Below are 22,045 nucleotides of genomic sequence, written 5' to 3'. Positions count from 1 at the left end.
AGGTCAAATTGGTTTGGACGGCTATTACCATCAGTGGCAGATCCAAATTGATTTCAACACTTTCCATCTGCTTTACAATAAGGAACAAGGCCACAATATTTTGAGGTAATGTGGTGGAAGAAGATATTTTTCATTAATCTTTTTGCAATTTCATGTTATCTGACAAATAAATCAATTAAGGACATTTTGCTTGGCAACGCACTCATAACATAACAAATGTTAAATGAAGTTGGATTACAATGCAGACACACTCAAAAATAAATTTAATCTAACTTTACACTAAACTTAATTCTAATTTTGTTAAATATTTGTGTACCTTTCTTCTCTTTGGCTCTATTTGCCCCGCCTACACCCTGACTTTCAGATGCAATCTATCGAGAGTTGTTTGGTTTTATATTCCCTTCAAAATATACTGAAAATTATGCACACGTCCTCATAATAGGATAACGCACGACCCCTTGCCAACGAGAAGAGTATACACACCATTCACACTGGCTAACAGGAGGGAAAAAAACACTCAGAAATGCAATGCTCCGCCCAGTGCTCGCAGAGATTTTACACGAAGGAGTCGCGAGAGAGAGATAGTGCCCATGATGTTCTTATGAGCAGCCTCTCGTGTCAGCTGTCTGCTCGTATACATCCAAATTTGTCTCGTATCTCAAGATAGATATTTGCTCAAAAGTTTACTCGTATCTCAAATTGCTTGTATGTCGAGGTACCACAGTAATTTGATTTTTTTTTTTTTTACTAAATTGACACAGTCGGTGTGAACTACAGTCAATCCTGATCTTTGGTCTTACCTCGCTGGTGTTGCAGATGTCACCCAGGGTGGAACCACAAGCCTTCCCTGGTGTAGCGCTCCACGGGATGATTCCTAAAAAAACAAATTTCCAATTTTAAAAAAATGGAAATACTTAGCTGTGTGTAGTACCATCATACCGTATTGACGAACGTCCACACAAATGGAGTCGATGTCTGTAAGGTTGGACACGGGTGACTTCAAGGTGGCGCAGGTGGACCACATGTTGTAAAAGAGGAAGACGGGAACTGCTGAGAAGCCAAAGACGCCCAGCCAGGCCACTCCCAGGATGTAGGTCAGGAAAACAAACTGAGGAATCACAGACACACAACATTAGAAATCGGTAACCAAGTATGAGGGGTATTTGGGTGATCAAGTTTCTCCCAAATGTACCATTCCGCTGATGCATCGTCCGCAGATAGTGGTCTTGAACTCGCTGTGAAGCTCTTTGACGGCACTGGTTGTATAAAATCCCTCCGCTAGCAAAATGATTCCGTAGAGGAAGAAGAATGAAGCGATGCCGTAGATGGCGTACTGCATTAACTGGATTCTGAAAGTGACACAAAAGAACTGCTTACTCGCCACGCTGAAGATTTGTCTCTGGAGGAGACGGTTGAACTTTTCCAATCAACACAACCTTCGAAATCCAAACATGCTCAGTGTCTGACATTCTTCTTTTATTACCCAGGCTAATAGACGCTTTGTAACAACGTCCATATTTGGACTGCTCTATTCTAACATTTGGAAAACACTAAAAATAGACAGAATGAAGTCATTCAACAAGTTTCTTTTTATACGTTTGGCCTATTGTGATTCCATCTGAGGAACATTACATTTTCGAAGCTGTGGATTTAAATATCGACACGAACTGGTTAATCAATTCATTAACCAATGGGGAGGTAAGAAAGATGCATTAATATAATTCATTTGTTCATTAGTTTAATTTACAATCATATATGACCCAATTATATCCTCAAACCTGTTTAAGAGTATATAAGATTTGAGCTTTTTCATTCATTCAATTTCTGTTCCGCTTATCCTCACAATGTTCGTGGGGGTGCTGGAGCCTATCCCAGCCAAGTAGACTGGCGACAAACCAGCCAATCACAAGGCACAACTATACAAACAACCATTCACGCACACACTAATACCTAAAAATAATTTATAGTGTTTAACAAGTCTCCCATGCATGTTTTTTGAAAAGCCAGAAAACCCACAGAGCCACTAAGAGAACATGCAAATCCATACAGGAAGGTCAAACTAGTTAATAATTTCCACTCAGCATTATGAAGAGGCAGTGGTAGTAGTGACGGCACTAATATTAAATATAATTTACTCAGAAGCAATTGTTTTTTTATAAGCATATTTTTAGATGATGACAACCCAATGTTTACTTTGTTGAAATGCTAACCAGTTTCTTCCACTTACACATCAGTGAGCATGGCGTGATCGCTGGCGACCTTGGAGAAGTGATTTTCCAGGATGCCGAGGGTGCCGGTGAGCGCCACGTGACCGCAACCGCAGAAGAGGGCCACGCCGGAGAAGCACAAGATGGTCGCCACTAGAGACGCGTACGGCACGCCGCCTAAACATTTGATGCAGCACTCGAAGCAACCTGATGCAACACACAAACAAAGTCATTGAAAGGTACCGTTTATATTTTAAACACAGGTGAGCCTGTGTACAGAAGTATGTGTCATTGTAAATATTAGACAACGACATAAACATCGTGATTTCTAGAGCTAAACAGGAAACACAGATGTAACAAAGTGGTGCACATGACAAAGATCAAATATCAAGGGTTCCTCAAGGGAAATAAATTAAGAATAATAATGGCATGGACAACATGTGGGCACCTGTTAGTTTATTATGTTAAAAAAATGAAAGTGAATCAATCTATTTATTTATTTTTATAATATAATACTAATATTCCATTTATTTATGTATTATTGTTTCTTTGCCCATTTATTTATGTCTAAAATGTAAATTTTCCTCACCCTTTTGGGTTTTGGATTTATTCATATTTAATATGGTTCAAAACAAGTTATGATTGTATTTTATTCTTTTCCTACCATTTTATTTATGAATAATTTCTGACTATTTGAATGAGGACATTAATATTGATGACAAAAAAATATTAAAATGATTCACGAGTTCCCCAAAACAAATATTGAAATAAAGTGCACCAACAATCGGCTTGCATAGAAAATAAGATTAAACAATAAAATTTAACAGAGACTAGGAGCACCATGGGAAAGTAGACCTGTGACATAAATTTGTTCTCTGACCTCTCTGACCTTTGATCCCATTACTCCCAAATGTAATCATCTGTTCCGTTTCATATGACAGACACATGCTGCAACTTTGATAATAATCCCTCTTTCATTCAAAGACAAACAAACCTATTGCCGGCGTCAATTTTTTTTTTTTACAGATTAACCACAACAACAAAATGATTGCCAAAGTTTATCAATCCTTAAAATTACCACTGCACATGGCTACTAAACCTTAACCTGATTCTGTTAACATGGAAAATGTACATAGAAAAAGTGCGATTGACAATGATAGACATCCAATCAAATTGAACATAGAGGACTAGCATCAACCCCTGCCAATTCTCCCAGTTCAAATAGATTGGACATGGCATCCATTGAGTTGATAGCCCTGTGACACTATGCTGTGGCACTCAATGATGACATCATTTCTATGTCAACATTTGCATCTTCTGACCACAATTTCAGCCTTGTTTTCTTTCCTCCTCCAACAATTTATTTCAGATTGTATTCTCACATTTCCTCCGCTTTGATGGTTGGAAACTCATGTTAAAGCCCATATACAAGCACTGGGCTTTCTAGGCAACCGCTCATGCGAACTGTTTGTGTAGTTCGGGGTGATACTCAAACATTTGTTCCAAGCTGGGAATCAGAGGCGTCTCGGTGGTCTGTAGAAACGTGGGACAATGTGTCCCAGGGGCTTTCTGTTTTACTGGAGCAAACTACTTGACAGGATGTACTGGCAGGGGGTAAACATTTCATTTCTTTGGTCAAGGTAGGGGAGTTTTTTGGGGGGGAGAAAAATGTCAACCAAATACAGAGTACTTTTTACGTTTTTTTTATTTTATGCATTACGATAATAGTAGTTTAATGGGAGATATTTTTGCGTTTTTCATTCATTCTTTCATCTCCCATATCACCCATCCTGGAAAAGGTTGCTGGGGTTGCAGGAGTCTAATTTAGCTGTCTTTGAGCAAAAGGCAGACTACACTCTAGACTGGTCGCCAGTCCGTTTAAAGCTGAAAATTCAGATTCAGGTCTCCCGGTTTAATTGAATTCGATGTCTATCGTTGTCAAAGGCAGAAAATTAGTAAATTGGGTTAGTTACTTTGTCAATTAGAGGATACTGTTTGTGGTTTTGGGGTCGTTTATGGTACATTTTGCGGAAATCCTTGTGTCACTTCTTGTACAAGTGGGATATTTTCCTATTGATTTTATAGCATTTTGTGGTCACCTTAAGTTCATTGCTTACATTCTGCTGATTTTGAGGCATTTGTGTCACTAGCTTTCTATTTCCTGTCTATTTGGGGGGATCCAAGTTAGTTTTTTGTTTGTAAGAATTAATAACCAGCAATAGAGAAGCTGAGAGAGTTATGTCTTAGCAGATAGGAGAAACGGTAGTGTTTTTTTGAGTATCAATTTTTGGCTGAACATAATAGTTTCGTGACAACAGTATTATCTATACATATTTTCTGTTTACATCTGCAAAGAATGAATGCATACATATTACATCCTGATGCAATTTCCTGGGCTGTTGCCATGAGCAACATCCCACCTTGGCTACATTTCCTCACCACACTTTGCATGTTTCTAATGGGAACATCTAAAATGAAAAAAAGGTGCTAGGGCTCCAGACAGGATATGAAGTCCAGCTGCAAAGTGATTAGAGTCCTTTTAAAAGAGGAAGTGCAGCATCAATCGGGATGAAACAGGGCTGACTTATAATATATGGGCGGTAACCCATCTTACTCTCAAAACTGAAGGGGCATGAGGAGTAGACATCAAGAACTATGGACACTGTATTAAATATCAACTTTTTGTAAGGCTGGTATTTACTGGTAAATTACTAAGAGGAAAAACCACAACTGAAGAACTTTTTTTTAAATGAATATCAGTGACTACATTTTCATGTACCCAATAACCTCTTTCCATTACGGTTTTGGCAGTAATCCAGTTTTTCAACCATTTCCAACATTCTTATTCCAGATATTGGCTGCATGTAAACATGACTAACTATGAATAGCAGCAACAATAAAAACATTCGTAATTAGGCGCATAGAATAGAATATTTCCCATTTGCCACCAGAAGTTAGACAAAATAAAGACAATATATTAATAAAAATAACAATACATACCACATAGAAAACAATAAATAGCAATAAAATTAATCATCAGAATAATTATGTGCAGGAACAATTGTGTAAATCTCTTCATAGGCAGACAAGTTCGAGCCCAGTTTATGTTATCAGCCAATGAAGCTGGTCTTCTAAAGTATTAATGCAAAAAGTACTTTTTATAACTTATTCTTTTCCATTAAAACGATATAGACCTCCAATTAAATGGAAGCATACCAGTTCTAATGGATTGGACGTCTAGCATCATCAATTGCATAAAAAAAAAATTCTGTGATCCCTTTTTTAAGGACACAACAGCAACAGATTACCATGTGTTTAAGACATCATCTAGGCCAGACACGTACACCTCACTAAACGGTCTTCTCAAGATTGAGCATCTGAAAGAACGCACATTTACAAGCAGTCCTACACAAATACCGTTCTTTGCCCAAGAGTCAAATCTATACAGCAGATGGCTTATGCAGCTGTGCGGATTTGACAAGTATACAATTTAATAATACATAACCCAATGTATGTCTGGAAAAAATGTACAAAACGGCACAGGCATCCCCCTGAGCACTGACAAATGTAACCTCAAGCTGCCTGTCTTTCTCATTGTTAACTACTTAGATTTCTCACTGCTGAGTCAAAGATTTGACTGAGATTTACAAAAATAAAATAAAAAATAGGGTTCTATTGACATGGTTGTTATACCGATTCATTCATTGCAGGCCGTTAACATGTATTTATTAATGATATTTTATTAATAATATATTTATATGGTTTATCAGGCTTGACAGCAAAACAAATCCAGCTGGTTGTTAATGAAAATCACGTTGCCTTTGATGACTCTCACATGGTTCTGATCTCGCCGACGCAAAACGTTCGATGCTTGGGTTAGACTCGTGAAGGCGTCGCTAGGATGAAAAGAAAGAAAAGGGGAAGGCACGCAGACAACTTGTTTGTGTTGAGCTTCCATTTGTCACGCTGGCATCACAAGGAGAAATACTTGTGTGTGTTATTGTGTGAGAGACACCAAGAAAAAAAATCAGACAGAGATGGAAGCCAAGATGTTGGCAAACAAAGGCACAACTGTGTGTGAGTCTCCATCGCGTCCAGTTCTTTCAAAGCTCCACTCGGAACCACGGCGAGGCTTATTCCGGCCAACTGCTGCGCTCGAGTACTTCCAAACCACTTCATACTACACAAATAGTGTTTCCCGGGGTAAGAAGGGATGGCTCAGAACGGCATATTCACTTTATATGTCAACGCCGAGACATTACGTGTTAACAATCTTGCAGCTGGACCCCCGTAAGCACCCCTCATCTACATGCATCCATCCATCACTAAGGGCCATAACATGACTGTGGGCTGTCATCACCGCAAAGCTGAAATTTCCAACAGCTGGGAAGAGTAAATACAGCAATATAACGCGATCCAGCCATCCGTTTTCATTAGCACTTATGTCATGAGTGTAACATTTTTTTGTTTATAGCCTACCGTACATCTGGGGGGATTAATTTTGCTGAACAGCAATCATTTGACGGCGATAGAAACCCAATCTATCTTGACTGGGAGGGTATACAACGATCATTTGATAGATGCCAGCCTCCCACTCAAATTGAATCAAACATTGTTAATGGGAGTGCGTGAATTAAAAGGCAAGACAAGGGCTTTTCCCAATGATGTCAAACCACTCAATGTCTTGGAAAATGGAAAATTTGACGCCATTCACCACTTGAAACCCAAATTGTTGTCTTCATCTTTGTTTTGTAATTTTTGCCAATTTTCCATGTATTGTAACATGATGAACAACAAAGTATTTGGACAACAAAGTATTTGGACAACAAAGTATTTGGATGCCAATTGCTCGCCATTGGCAGCCAATAAGTTAAAAGGGACAAACTATTTTTACAGTCAATACCAGTCATGCCAGTTCAATTGGATTTGATGTTGATCACTCTTAATTACAGTGAATTAATTATTTGACCAAACATAGCAAGAATGCAGCCTGACTACAGTGTGAATAAATCATGAACATTGTTGATAGTAGCATGTATCAAAATGACTTAAGATTGTTTTATATTTTCATTCATCTGCAAAGCACTTCAAGCTGCAATATTAACTCATAAAACTTAATACGTATTACAAAGAAAACGACATGTAACGTATACTAAAATACACAGTGCACTTCACATTCCTTTAATCCCAAAATCCTGTTATCCTAATTCTCATACACAATGGAATATACTAAAAATATATTTGGGGCAAACCATTACGATATTTTCTAATGTTAACGTTGCCATTAGAAGATATTTCCATATAAATGTTAGTGACGAATGCTCACTGTTTTCTGACATTTAGCCCAAGTTCCAATATCCCTTTGTATTTAATTGTGTGTACTCTCTATTACTGATGATTTATGACCCAAGTACCGCAAACATAAACCCCTTGAAGGCCTGCATCACCATAAAAAAAAGTCTGGATTGTAATCTGCCATGCATCCCTCATTGCTCACAGATGTGTCCGTTTACAGCTCACTATTGTTTGCTGGCACTCAGAGGGCAAAGCTGCCAAAACACTAACATATCTACGAGTCCTTTTTTCCACAGGCTCTCCTTGTTGAGGGCATTAAAAGAGCCATAATGGTTCTAATGGCTTCCCCTCCGAGGACAAAGCCGAGCTGAGCCAAGGGGAAATTTGTCAAAAGTGAACTCCGTGTTTACTTTGCTAAAACGGAAAGAAGCAGCAGTTAACTGATGATAGCCACTGCCTGCAAATTGTCCATCCAGAGCAGAGCATTTTTAATAAAAACCAATTAAACACATGAGATTAATCTTCAAATAATGAATGACATTGCGCTGTCAGAGATATTAATATGATAGATGGCTTCTTACTATGGCTGTAGATTACTGAACTACTTTCTAAAAGTCCTTTTCAAAGTAAACAAGGATTTTACAAATAAAAAGGGATTAAAACACATTAGATCAGTCCACATAATGTTTTGTCCAAGTAATATAAACATCACAGAATTAAAATAATAATAATAATTAGACTGGCAGGCAGCTTTTATGCATTTTATATTCATTTTTAAGTAGAGGTTTGTCAGTCAAATATTTCATGCAACAATTTTATTGAAATACGAGTTGCTATTTTATTAGTATATAATTAGAAACATATTTTTGTCAATACTTTTACCACATAAGAGAAATAACGATTCTGGTTTATAGTTAAATGCTATTCTATAGCACTATGATGTATGTATTGTATATTATTATAGTATTGAATTACCAATGTAAAAAAAAAAAAAATCTAGTGGGTTCCATTATTGGTTTATCTACCGCTAATAAATCCATCCCTCCCGGTGATTCCTGGCATATAGATAAATGAGTTAATGTTATATTTTCCTCGTTATTGTGCACGCACCTTGTAGCAATCTGTTTGCAAGACATTTATCTTCACCTACGGCACAAACGCACCTCATTAATCATTGGTCCATGGAAAAAGAGCGATTGTAATGCATCCACAGGTTTGATGGATGGTATTCTGTGAGAGCCTCATTGTTATCAAATGTGACAAGAGAAAGATCACGGCAGTCGGGGTGTGCGATGAAGGAGGATTACCATCTGCAAATATCGGAATGTGATGATGGGAAGATTGTTTTGGGGTGATCCAAGACTGGTTACTAGATATGTTTTGGCAAGAGCCCAATAGATTTTGTTTCCTTAATCTACTTTCTACACACTACAGGACGTAATGCACCCAGTCACTTGATCACTTCTCCATCTTCCTTCAGTAAAATTTTGCAGGATGAGACTTGCCAAGTTTTACAAAGCTTTTTTTGAAAAAGAGCTTTTGCCAGAAACACGCATAATTATACTTAAATGTTAAAATTATTGTTTTATTTTTGCAAAACTGTGATTATCACATTTAGCTGCCATTTAAAGTTAACATTTAATCATTTTTTACTTTTATGAAATATCATTAAAGCCAGTAGAAAGGTTGTTAATCTCTTTCCTTAGTTTCAGGGTTTTAAGGAGTTATATGGGATATGAAAAACACAATAATGTTATAAGCTATTGCCTATGACAGTGTTGAAATGGCAGAACATAATATATTTTTAATTATTTAGTGAAAAATTATACAACAAGGACATCTTTTCCCACACTATATTTATGCATTGGAATTAAACTGACCTGCCACATATGTAAATTAATCAATCAGTGCTGCAACTTAAAACTATCCAGTGTAAACAGAAGCAACACAGTACTTTACTTATTTTTGCTCAAAATGTGAAGACATTTATTTATTTATTAACATATTTATTACCTATTTATGTCCAAAATGTATTTTCCTGTGTCTCTATCCTCACCCTCTTGCTACTGTGACAATAAAATTTCCCGAAAACGGGATGAAAAAAGTTATCTAATCCGATCTAACATGACAGAATTTGTCATGAGAACCAAATGGAGCTCTCCGAAAATCTGTCAGGAGCCAAAGCAACTCTATGAATATCAATACGAAATTGCCGATGGAGGGGGTACACTACATGGAACCCGACTTTGAGCTGTCAAGTTGTTGGGCAAAGAGAGTTCAGTCAAAGGATTGTCGGGGATGCCTTACTTGTGTGATCTTCTATCTCAAATTTCAGTTAAACAGCAAAGACTACAAAGTAGTATAATGTTAAAAGCAGCTCGTTAAATAAAAGAGACAGGCGAGGGCCGATGGCGAGGGATGACCGGGGCCACGAGGATCTTGGCAGCGACGTAAGAGCTGCCCCTGGAGGCATGCTGATGAGAGAGAGGCCTTTCAAAGCGAGGGGGGCTGGAGTGGGGTCTTCTCACGGGTACCAGACTTAAGGAGAAAAAAGGGGAGCCTCAGGGGTCAGGGAAGTGAACTTAGTGGGGATCCCACAACACAACAACAAATGGCCGAGCTAATCTTCAGAGTTTTTTTCTGGTCAGCACATAGAGTTGACATCATGCTCATAAAGACTCGTTTGAACTCTTTATATGGTCGTGTTAAGATGTTTATTGGATCTTTATTCTGTAACAAGCGAGATTTAATTGGACAAGCAAAAAAATACAAACAAAACGGTGTACCAAGAGCAGCACTAGTAATCAGGAACAGAAATGGAAAAAAGTTTAGGATTATTTCAGGGAATCAACTTTCTTTTAACTACTAATGTTCATTGCTATTGACGATGATAAAATGGAGCTTATAAATGAGTTTAGAACTATCAGTTATTTGTGGTTAAAACCAGATTTACTCCTGCTTTTATGCATTTTAATTCCATTTTTATGAACTTTGTTTTCTAAATTGTATTTTTTTAGAAACACATTGAATATAATGTTAACTCTTTAACTATCAGGCTCAGTATTCAAAGCAAATGTTTTGGTATTTAGAAAAATAACTCCATGTATATCCTCCTGACTACCAGGAAAGAAATGTCGTCCAATCACATAAATTTTGAAATTCTCCAATATAAGTGAAGTAATTGGAATTCTGCAAAAGAAATTTGGTATCATTGGAAAACTCAGGAACTCCTCTATAGAGCACAAAAGTTAATGCGATTGGATGGAGTGGGTGGGAGTTATTTAGGTTTACAAATTACTGGTAGTCAGAAGGACGAGTGGTTAGTGCATCGCCCACACATTTCTGGGGTCATGGGTTCGATCCCATGTCGATCTTCCTGTGCGTGGAGTTTGCATATTCTCCCCGTACTTGCGTGGTTTTTCTTCAAGTACTCTGGTTTCCTCCCACCACCCAAAGACATGCAGAGTAGACTGGTTGAACGCTTATGAAAAAAAAATCATGTTACAAAACGACTTCTGGAATGAAATAATTTCATCAGATGAGGTAAGACTGAGTTTTTGTTGTTGTGTTTTGCCAAAGGGAAATCAAGCAGCCTGTTATTCAATAGATTTTTCCATGAGAAAGATTTTCTTTGTGAAATCTTTACTTTGTATTAGAGGGTTGACAGCACAATTTTGAATGTGCTTTTGATCAAACATTGACCAAAAACACAACTGTGATTTCACTTTCAGTCCATAACAGCCAGACCTCCCCCCAACCATCTATTTCCCACAGACTTCTATCGCCAACCATTGCTGTGAATGGCTTAAAACCAAAACTTAGTAACCCGTTCAACTATTTGGCTGCCGTTGACGGCTTTTGATGCTCAAAAAAATTACATTTCTTCACTCGCCCAACTCAGTCAAAATCAACTGGATGTGTAGCACTTCAACACCAGCCAATAAGAGCCCAGTAAACGGGTAGTAATCATGCCAACTCTAGTTACAAGCTTGAGAAGAGACAACACATTTTAAGAAGTGAATAGCTAAGAAAAAGCCAAAGATGAGTCAGTTTGATATGGAAATTGGATCAACTAGCAGAGTACATAATTTAGCCTGGAATGTAACCTAGAAGCATTTAAAAAAATAATAATAAATTGGAATCATCCAAAATTTGAAAATACAAGTTTGAGTTGTACACTCAGAACTTCATCTGAATGCCGACGAAGGCCGGACAGAGGAACAGTGAAGACCTTATTGTGGCTTTCACCCAATGAGATTGGTGGCAGTGAATTCTCTTCAGTCAACCACAAAAGACTTTCACCAACAGTTCCCAGGCAGCCGTTTAGGAGCCATTCAGCACTCCCTGACAAAAGCCCAGCCAGACCCAGCATCAGAACTGAGAAGCCCTAAAAGTATGCCCTACTGTCCATTTGGAGTAGATGACACAGTTCTAAAAAGTCACTCGCTGTCTGCCTCCAATCAAAGTCATTGATTGGTTAAACAAAAACATAGGCCACAAACTCATTACTGTAATCCATTTGGATGTTTTACTGTCCCACTTTTTTGCAGACTACACAAATTCAATATCTGAAAAACCCAATGCTATCCATTAGTTTCCAGCAACAAAGCCATCCATTTTGATTGATTGGAGTATTCTGGGTTTGAGAAAATGACATTTTATGGAAGCATGGAGAAATATATGTGTGGAAACGACAAACCACAAGGAATGTATAATTAATACGCATTTTACCCCCTTATCCCATGACATTAAATCATCAGAGGACTCGTGTTGTTTCAAATAAGACAAAATTGAGGTTACTTTACCACCGAGTGGGAATCAAACTCAGTCTGCCCGCACCAATGTCATGCGGAAGGACCACTACACCATCAGGTGGCCCTATATTACACATCATAAGCATAATTATAAAATCCAAATCTTACTATTTTAATAACTTTGAACATTCTCTTGTTATTTTTAAACCAAATTTAAATACAAACTATTTTTAAAAGTAAATAGATTTTTAAAACCCTCCTTTATTCATGTTTCATTAAGTAATTTACATAATTTTCATAGTTTTTCAGCACATTATTTTTGGTTCTAATGCACATTTCCAGCTACAATGTAAAGCATTGGGTAATATAACCAAGTACTGTGATTTACACAGTATACATACATTGATTTATTGACTAATCAAAAATAACTGGTGATAAATCAGATCTATCAAAATATTCCTTTGGGGCAGATGTGCCATTATCAGTGAAAGATGTCAATGGCAGTGAATGAGTAAACTCAACTAAGGTAACCATTTTTTCCTATAAATATCCTCCCTTTTCTTCTGTTAAAAAAAATGCCTTTTTCACCAAACAATGGCCAGCAACAGTGCCTGCCTGACTCACCACCATTGTAATTACATGTTTGTGTTACTATCTTAATAGATCTGGGAATGGTCTATAGTCATGTTTTTCTTCAGTAGACTATAGCCATGAAAAAAGAGGGGGAAAAAGACAGAATATGTGGCTCATCCCCCCCAGCACTGCGGTTTTGGCTTAACACGTGGCAGGAAAAGTGTGAAGCAGATGCTTCGTGTTACTTTAGGAACACTTGGAAAGGTAGAAAATGACTATTTTAAGGTTTTCACAGACTAAGTTAAATGAGAAACGAGAAAGCATATGAGCATTGTATACCATGGCTACTTACTGGTGTCTTACAAAAAGCTGGCAAAAAGGTTACTGTGAAAACAAATACTCTACCTCTATTATCCACTTAGAGTAATGGAGGATAATAATCCTGTTTATTTTGCATTTTATATTGATTTCACAATAGAGAGAAGTGTAATGCCAAATAGAGACAAACACCACGGAAACAGAAAGTGCCAAAAAAAGAAAAAAGTTTATAAACTCTGAACCATGTTTTGAGAGAAAAATGTAAGAGAGGAAGTACAATTTCGATAAGCTCTTAAATTCGTTTATTGCTGTTCTGGTGAATTTCGTAATTAGTTATTAGTACATATTTTTTATTTTAGTTGAGCAATTTCCCATTCAAACTAACCAATTAAAGATTTACAATAGTCATTCACATGTAATTCTGATTTATATTAACCATTAATCAACTATATCTGTTATCATCAATATAATTTTCTATATTTTTTTCATTTTAAACACCATTTTAAATAACTTTTTTTAAATGACAAAACATTTTGCATTAATATGATATCCAACATGTCTCCAATCTTTCCCTGAGACTAATCCCACAACTTTCTGTTAATCCTTCGTATGCCCAACCAACGCCACTGTGTAAGCATCTTTATATTTAGCTCAGCACAACAACCAATCAGCCGGCTTCGATATTCATCTAGTCCCACAACCTCCGCTAAATTACCTTGGGTGAGAAAAATAAATCAATCAAAGCAACATCGAAAACAAGCAAAGAAATGTTCCCCCTTCAAGGCTGAACAATGTGTCGACAGTGGAACGATAGGTGTTATCCCTTACATGGTTGTGCACCATGAACCAACATTCACCCCTTGTTCATTTTTTACCACAAGCACGTGCAGTCCTTTGCCAAACGCTACAACACATACTGAGTACGCGTCCTCACATGACAGCTTCAAGTGATTTGGGCCTCTTCTGGACCAGAAAAATCAGAGTTGGACCCCAACTCCAATGTCAAGTATGTACAGCCATGCCAAATATACCACCAGGAGTAGGAAAGCAATTTTGGGGTGTTGAATTTTTTTCCATGTGGAGTTCATCTCACAGTTCTAAGAGCAAAGGTTCAATCCTGGGCTTTGTCGAGTTTGCATGTTCTCCCCATGCCTAAGTGTTTTTAACGGGTACTCCGGTTTCTTCTCGCATTTCAAAAACATGCATGATAGGTTAATTGAACACTCTAAATTCTCCCTGGGTGTTATTGTGAGTGTGAATAGTAGTTTGTCTTGTGTCATGTGATGTGCTTGCTACCAGTTTAGGGTGTGCCCTGCTTCCTGCAAAAGATGGCAAAAGGCGAAACTCATTTCTCATAGATAAATGAAGGTATTTGCTTCCATGGAGGGGAAAAGGTCACAGGCAGGTTGAATGGAAGGGGCTAACAGGTCAATGAATATTAATAGATGATCAAATTGATCATCAACTATTTTGATTGGTGATTCATCATTTAAAGACAGTAGAGGTATTGTTGCGCCATAAAGTTAAATTGTGCAAATCTATTTTGAGCTTCCTAATACTAAAAATTATATATATTTTTGGTTATTTATATTAGATTTTTTAAACAACAGCCATTCATTAAAAATATTTTTAAAAAGCATAAAATATGAAATATGTTGACAATTAATAACTAATATTTCAATTAATTGTTGACATCGTTGTCATTGTCCAAAATCTAAGTGTACCTTTTTTATATAGAAGAAATGGGAAAAAGCTGAAACAATTAATTTACCTAATTTTAAAAAGTTTGATTTCTATATATTTTTAAGGAAAATAGAGTTGGGGGAAATGGAGAAGTTGGCATCAAATATAGTCTGTTGTTTGTTTCCATGGAAATGGAGCTCTCACTTAGAATACTTGAAATGAGGATGTCCCCAATACGAACATACAGTTCAGCTGCTGGCTTTGACACCCCCACACACACAAAAGAGACATGGTGGGAGCAGGGTGCCGAAGGGGTGTTTCTCATGAATAAAGCTCCTCCCCCCAGGGGATCTCTTTCCACTATTGTCTTCAGCCTCACTGCCAACCTCTCACCCCTGACCCAACACTTGGCCCTTTCTCAAACTCTTCTTGTATGCCCCCATGAGCTTCAAATCTTGCCATAGTAAAGCAACCCAGCAGGCCAGTGTTGGGTTCTTCAACTGACACTAAACACCCCAAATTGGTCTCAAACCATGGCAAAGAATCACCAAATAATTGGCTTTTGAATAGTTCAGGCCATGTTAACTTTACTTAACCATGGTCTCATTGCTTTGAGTGCTGATATGCAGCAACTTGTGGCAAACTGAAAAAAATACATTGACAGCAGAACTCATTGGCTGTAATCAAATATATGAAGCGATATAAACAGTTTTTGAAAAGCTTATGTTATAGAAAAGTCCAATGGCGGCATGCAATGTTAAGGAGTTACATACATTTTAAAAAGTTGACAGGAATTCTGAAAATATGACTATTATTTGTTATTATTAGCATGTACTGCAACTTTTCTAAAAGATTCAAACAAAAGACTTGGGATAGAGTAACCTTTTCAAAATGGTGAACATAGTAGAAAGAAACTTTTGCAAAACTTTCAATAAGACTCAATTGTGGTTCATCCCATTTTTAGAAGGTTCAGCAGAATTCTTTCCACAGCAATTGGATCCAAACCCAAGTCTTTCTGGATCTTCTTTTTGTGCACTGTGTGAAGCGAAAGACCTTCCATAAACTTTTCCACTTGGCATACTACTCCTCAAAAAGGAAGATAAACAGTCAGTGAGATTGATTGACTGATTAAAACACTGATTAGATGGGATCTCCTTGGAATTTTGTCCCAATTGAGTACAATCACATGCGAACCTTCTTCAAGTTAAAAGCAGTCGTAAAAAGTGGTTCTACACATTCCAGATGCTGCAGGAGCCTTTTCCCATACAGCAGGGGTCAAAAGCTTCAAATGACATATAGACGACATTGATGAAATAGTCATAACTTGAACAGACCCCTCATTGGGTCTGCGTGTGGTTTCATGGTGGGTTACAAATTATAGAATTTCTCTCCCCCCAATGCTGCTATTCCTCTTCTTTTTGACCTTGTTTTATGATTTAGCATCATATTCAAACATAGACCTTTTCCAGAACATCATCATTCACAAGCACTTGAAAAATCTAACTGTGGGATCTGTGGGCTCTCCTTCCCCTTCCACTCTTGCCTTCTAGCCAGCATCTGTCGGCGCACAAAAGCTCAACTTTTGCAGACTTTGGACAGCTTGGCAGAGACGCTTCCTGTGGGCCCATCGCGCCTTCCTCCCGAGGATTACAAGCAGACAATGAGAGCTCTTGCATGGAAACCAGTGAGAGATAAAGCAGGTGTGTATAGCGGCCGTTAACTTGGTAGAGCAACTTCGAGCTGAGTCGTCAAAATGGGATGATGCTCCTCCCACGTTCAATGACCGAATCTTGCATCCTTCACCATTTAGTGGTCGTTATTGATAAGATTTATTTCGACTGTGTTCCCTTTATAGACTATCCTTGTGCTGTGCAATATGGACAAAGTTATTTGATAAGTCACGATATAAAACATTTCACTTACTTGGTGAAAAATTATACTATAATTTTTTAATTGACATTAAACGGACCTGCCATCAATGTTAAATACATCAAGTAGTGGTGCAAGTTAAAACTATCCAGTGTAAGCCTAACCATCAAAGTAGCATGCATAACTTTACTCAAATGTAAAAATATCTAATATATAATAAATTGCCTACTAACAAGTGATACTTTACTTTTAAAACTGCCATATATCAAGTTAGTATCAAACAATGGATTAGCTAGTATAGATATTGGAAACAAAATGGGTCACCTATGTGACATATGTTTGCTATTTTCAATTATTTTGGCATGCATTACTCTATGATTTGCATGGGGAGCAAATTTACTAACTACTGAGCGGTGATGGTGGTATTCGCTCATAAAATGTAGCAAGTCACCACAAATTGGCCACCATTTCCTGACCAGATATACATTGGAGGAATGTTCTATGGTGATAATGACAATTGTATAAAATGCTTATATGTTTTAAATCATTTTCCGTACTGCTTAACTTTAAAACGGTCGTGGGGGGTGCTGGAGCCTTCCTACTCGGCCACCCGGCTGCCAGCTGTCTACTTTAAGTCTTATTTTATCATGACTTTTTCTACTCATCTCCCTAAAATGACTACTTTATTTAAAAAGGGAGAAGACAAAGCAGTTTTGGTGCTTTTTTAAGGCATTGGTTCTTTGTGACATTTTGTGGGTCTAGGCATGATAAACATGCCAACCAAATGTCTTCTTCATGACAGGATGTAGCTAGAGAATTGAATTTTATAGTATGTTGGACCAAGCCCTTAAAGTGACTCTAAAAACGGCCTCTTCAAACCCAAACAGCAGAGTCAGATCTTTTTAAACGGCATTGCCCATTCGGGTAGAACTTCCAAAATATGTTGAACATGCCACTAGAATCTTGGTACTAAGAATAACAGCAAAAAACTAACACGAATAGGACCTTTTCCATCCCAACATCTAGTTCCAGCACCACCAAAACAATTCATTTTCCATTCACGCCAGCTCCAATCCGCCATCAAGCTTTCCAAAAAAGCACCCGACCATTCTCATTGGTGCACCCTAACAAGCTTTTGTCTTACGGTTGTTTAGCTGCGGCACAGAAAGTGGTCAGCACAAAGGCCGATCTGTGGCGCCTTGAATACACTCGAACGGGCTCCGGGCCAGCAGCTCAATCCTTACGAAGTCTCACAGTGGAGGAGCACTAATGAATTCTGCTCTCACACATGTTTCCCTGCCATTGACGGCGACAGACCAATCCAATTCTTTCCAATAGGAACAAGATCAACAACCAAATGGAAGTCTTAAATGAGTTTATCACTAGTAGATGTCCAATTGATTTGAACAGGGAGTGTTGCAGAGAATGAACAAACATTCCCACTTCAAATGCATCAACGTCAATGTGAGGAAGCCATGAAAAGCATACATTTTCATCAGCCCGGTGTTTTACACATGTAAATCAGTTGTTTGCAATCAGGTAGTACACTCTTTTTTTTTAAATCTCTGTGCTGGATCAGTTGGAAACCATAACCTGCACCTAATTCAGCTTTGTGGAATAGTTTGGACACCCATGCCTTGAAGGGACCATTAAGTGGGTCAAACATTATAGGTCAACACACATGTATAAAAATAATAATAATAATAATAATAGTAATAAACTGTAAGTGGTAATTCAAGGGATTAATCATGACAAGAGCAGGAAATATCTTGGTATTTTTATTGTTTTTCACTAAAGAACTATTTTTTAAAGGATTTAGAAAAATCCAAGCAATTTTGCCACTCCATGCAAGCCTGCATACAATCCTGGGGAAAAGAAAATGAGGAAACTGTGGACCTTTTGGGTAAAATTGACTCCTGAAACAGCACATTTCAATGATCGATTATCACCAAAATTCATGTAAACATCTAAAGTGTAGAAGTAGACGATTAGTCAAGTTTTCGATATTATATGTGACATGTTGTAAGTAACACCCACTTGTCTCGAGTTGACTCGGGTGGTGCGTACTTCCACATTCATTCATCTTATATTAAGTGAAAAAAAGAGCCTTAGTGCGGTTGAATATTATTCACCCATGCATGTTTTAGGAATGTGGAAGGAAACCAGAGTACCAGGAGAAAACCCACGCAAGCCCATGGGGAATATGTAAACTTCACACAGAAAGGTCAGAACCCTTCAGAAATTGCATCTTTGATCTCAGAACTGGGAGGTGAATGTGCTTGCTCTAAAATCAATTCATGATATGAAAATGAAGTCACATTTTTAATAAATATAGGGTCCTGTAAGTCTTCTCTAAAGCAGAAAAGCAAATATTGGCGATATCCCTTGGCCTTTTTGTGAATGTGACTGGATGGAGGTTAAATCAAGGGAAAGCGGTGTGAATTTGCAGATAAAGCGGACCAGCTTGTCATTGTAATTTTACTCTATATCATATGAGGATGCACTGTGACTCAAACAAGACTCACATTATACTGTATCATTATATTCAGGTTGTGAGCAGCCATTCCAGATCAAATGATTTGGACGTCAATCACTGTCAACAGCGTTGAAACACAATCACTCACACACAGAGTGAGCAGGCATCTAAGTTGAGGTCAAGGCCATTGCACATGCTTGGGGGACAGGCATCCCCAATCAGGACCTTCTATTCCAATCACTTCACAAGTCACAATAGTCAATGGGTTTCCATTGTCTTTACCAGGTCACTACTTCCCAGAATATTAACATTCAGGCAGTACGCCACAGATGCTGCAGGAAAGAACAAAAAGTAGAGCGACAAAGTCCAAAGCATGGATTAAAGGTCAGCAAGTCTTGTGACACTTCAGAGCGGATGAATTTCAGAAAGTGAATTTGGCAGTAATCTCCGTTTTCAGTGCATTTAGTACATTTTAATATTGTTTTTTCCCCAGGTTTAATGCCTTTTGTCCTTTTTCCCTTTTTTATTATATCAATTATGTTTTTATTTAGGTTTTATTTATTTTTATGTATCAATAAATATAAAAAAATAGTAATGAAAAGAAAAATAATATCGAAATTAATAACAAAAAAGTCTTTACAATTATTTTAAATAATTATAGCTGTTTTTATTCATTAATTGATACATTTAAATAGTCATGAGCCCAATGAAAGATTAAAGATAAGTTTCACTGTCATTGTTAAAAAAGAAACAAAAAATGTACTATGTAGTACTCCAATCTACAAGTTAAATAACTACAGAAAAACTGTTTTCAAAAATTGCTACATTCATGAATATAATTGTCATTGCCTACGTGGGTTTACCCCGGGTTCTCCGGTTTCCTCCCACATTCCAAAAAATGAATTAATTATCAACATTACTGTCTTCTTTAATCTTCAAAATAGCGAACAGCCATCCCTTTGATGACAACCAACATGGTTAAAATTTATCAGATTTATTGCTCTATTTCAGATTTTAAAAAGTTGGAATCAATGCCTCTGCATGAGAACTAAACGCGGTCAACTGTTGTTCCCAAATGGAAAGTATCCCAGAAACAATGTGAGCGCCTCATTACTGAGCATCATTTCTGCAATTAATGATCACAAATTAAAGACGGAATAGTTTTTTTTCAGCTGGTTGATGGCGACACAATGGACTCACACATTTGAGTCGTCACTTGGCTGCCAAAAAAATGGCGCCCAACTGCAGTTGAAATGTTTTTGCTGCTGTTTTGATACATTTCAGGGAAATATTGAGGAAGACAAAGTGACTCCTGACATTTTTTGACGTTTTGTTGATGTTCTGACTCAGGAAGCCGGTCAGGCTGCACGCCGCACACCACTGCAGATGTGACACTTTCCAGACCTCCACGCTAAGATTGCAGAGGAATGTGGAAATCGGAGACAGTCGACTCATCTTCGAAGACAAAATCAACTCAAACCATAAGTTGTGTGAGTGTTTCATATCATAGCTCGCTCTGTATTACATCTGACACCACGTTTACGCCTCCTCGCTGTGAGGAGCAGCTGGAAAACATATTACATCACCCGGTTATAATACAACGTCAGCCGAAACGCATTCAATTCGGATTTATTTCCTTATCCAAAAATCTGGAATGATGTGGACAACCTTCACCTAAAGCGTGTCGGTAACGTGTTTCCGAAATATGTCAACTTTAAACTAGAGTTTGGCTGAAAGTACAAACAAACACAAGCTCTGCTTTTGATTAGTTGAGTCTTGAATATGACACATGATGGAATCTTCACAAAACAAATTGGATAACACTGTGCATCTGTGGATGTAGGAATGTGTTTGACTCATCAAAATATGATGAAAAATGTGATCTAGACCATTTTCCAGTCACGTGATCGTATTGGGGACGTCCCTTATTGTAACTAGACCCGAAATAAACTACTCAATTCTATTAGCATTGAATTTTAACAGACAGTCACCGGTCGGACCTACTAGACCAGGGGTCAGGAACCTTTTTGACCAAGAGAGCCACAAACAATTAATATTTTCCAATGTTATTTCTTGTGAGCCATATTACGAATTTAAAAGTCAAAATACCTACATGTAAGCGAGTGCCTTTTCAATTTTTTTAAGTAATTTCACCACTTTTAAAGTGTAAAAAAAGAATATTTTTTAAAAGATTCTTATGTTGTTGCCAATCAATGAGAGGATGCGTTCCAGAAGAGTCTACTGCAAAATAATGAAGATTAAAGCAGTTCTAGATGTAATATCTCAGTTCCGTCACCAGCAATTTCCATATTTTAGCTCACAGTTCAGCAAAGAGCCAGATGTACCCATCAAAAAGAGCCACATGTGGCTCCCGAGCCAAAGGTTCCCTACCCCTGTACTAAACCATTACGTAGATCGCAATCTACCAGTAGATCGCCAAGGAACTATTGCTAGATCTCCAACTTACGATTGTTAGATCGCACGACAATAACATTTTGATCCCTCCCCTCTGTCAGTTTCCTTATCTTATGAATTTGGAATGTCCGCAGTAAGCTTTAGCATGAATCAAAAGTAGATTTTCACCCCCATTCCCTACCACTCCCATGGCTGTTGTCTAATGTGAGATATATCAACATAAATAATTGCTGAGCTTTGTCTGTGGCCTGTACAAAAGGTATATTGTGGAAGGTTAACTCCTTGAAAAGTAGATCTTGGAACAAAAACCAAAAAGTTTTGCACACTCCACCAACTTGTTGTGTGGCACATGAGACAACAAACAACCAGCACTTCTCCGAATGAATCCGACATAGCTGTTTTTTAAGGAAGCCAGAGTACATGTACACTGAAATGGTGGGAATATGTGACCACAC

General features: G+C 37.7%; 2 protein-coding genes across 5 annotated transcripts in view; one reads left to right on the top strand and one right to left on the bottom strand.

Moving 5' to 3' along the window:
- Positions 1-22,045, bottom strand: part of gpm6bb (glycoprotein M6Bb) — a 28,874-nt gene that overhangs the window by 5,329 nt on the left and 1,500 nt on the right. For both annotated transcript variants that reach the window (XM_077727790.1, XM_077727791.1), the window contains exons 2-5: positions 2,228-2,414; positions 1,193-1,349; positions 940-1,108; positions 801-874 (exon numbers count right to left, since the gene is read on the bottom strand). In XM_077727790.1, the coding sequence (XP_077583916.1) occupies positions 801-874; positions 940-1,108; positions 1,193-1,349; positions 2,228-2,414 (587 nt within the window). The remainder of the gene's footprint in view (positions 1-800; positions 875-939; positions 1,109-1,192; positions 1,350-2,227; positions 2,415-22,045) is intronic.
- Positions 2,239-22,045, top strand: part of glra2 (glycine receptor, alpha 2) — a 46,066-nt gene continuing 26,259 nt past the window's right edge. For 2 of the 3 annotated variants that reach the window (XM_077727788.1, XM_077727789.1), the window contains exons 1-3: positions 2,239-2,446; positions 16,381-16,530; positions 20,526-20,665. The gene's annotated coding sequence lies outside the window, so the exon portion shown is untranslated. The remainder of the gene's footprint in view (positions 2,447-16,380; positions 16,531-20,525; positions 20,666-22,045) is intronic. The other variant, XM_077727786.1, reaches the window with a different exon arrangement.

Source organism: Stigmatopora nigra, chromosome 11 (assembly GCF_051989575.1).
Source record: "Stigmatopora nigra isolate UIUO_SnigA chromosome 11, RoL_Snig_1.1, whole genome shotgun sequence".
NCBI classification, from domain to species: Eukaryota; Metazoa; Chordata; class Actinopteri; order Syngnathiformes; family Syngnathidae; genus Stigmatopora; species Stigmatopora nigra.
The sequence above is the reverse complement of the archived record's forward strand: the minus strand, read 5'-3'. Positions and strand labels throughout refer to the sequence as shown.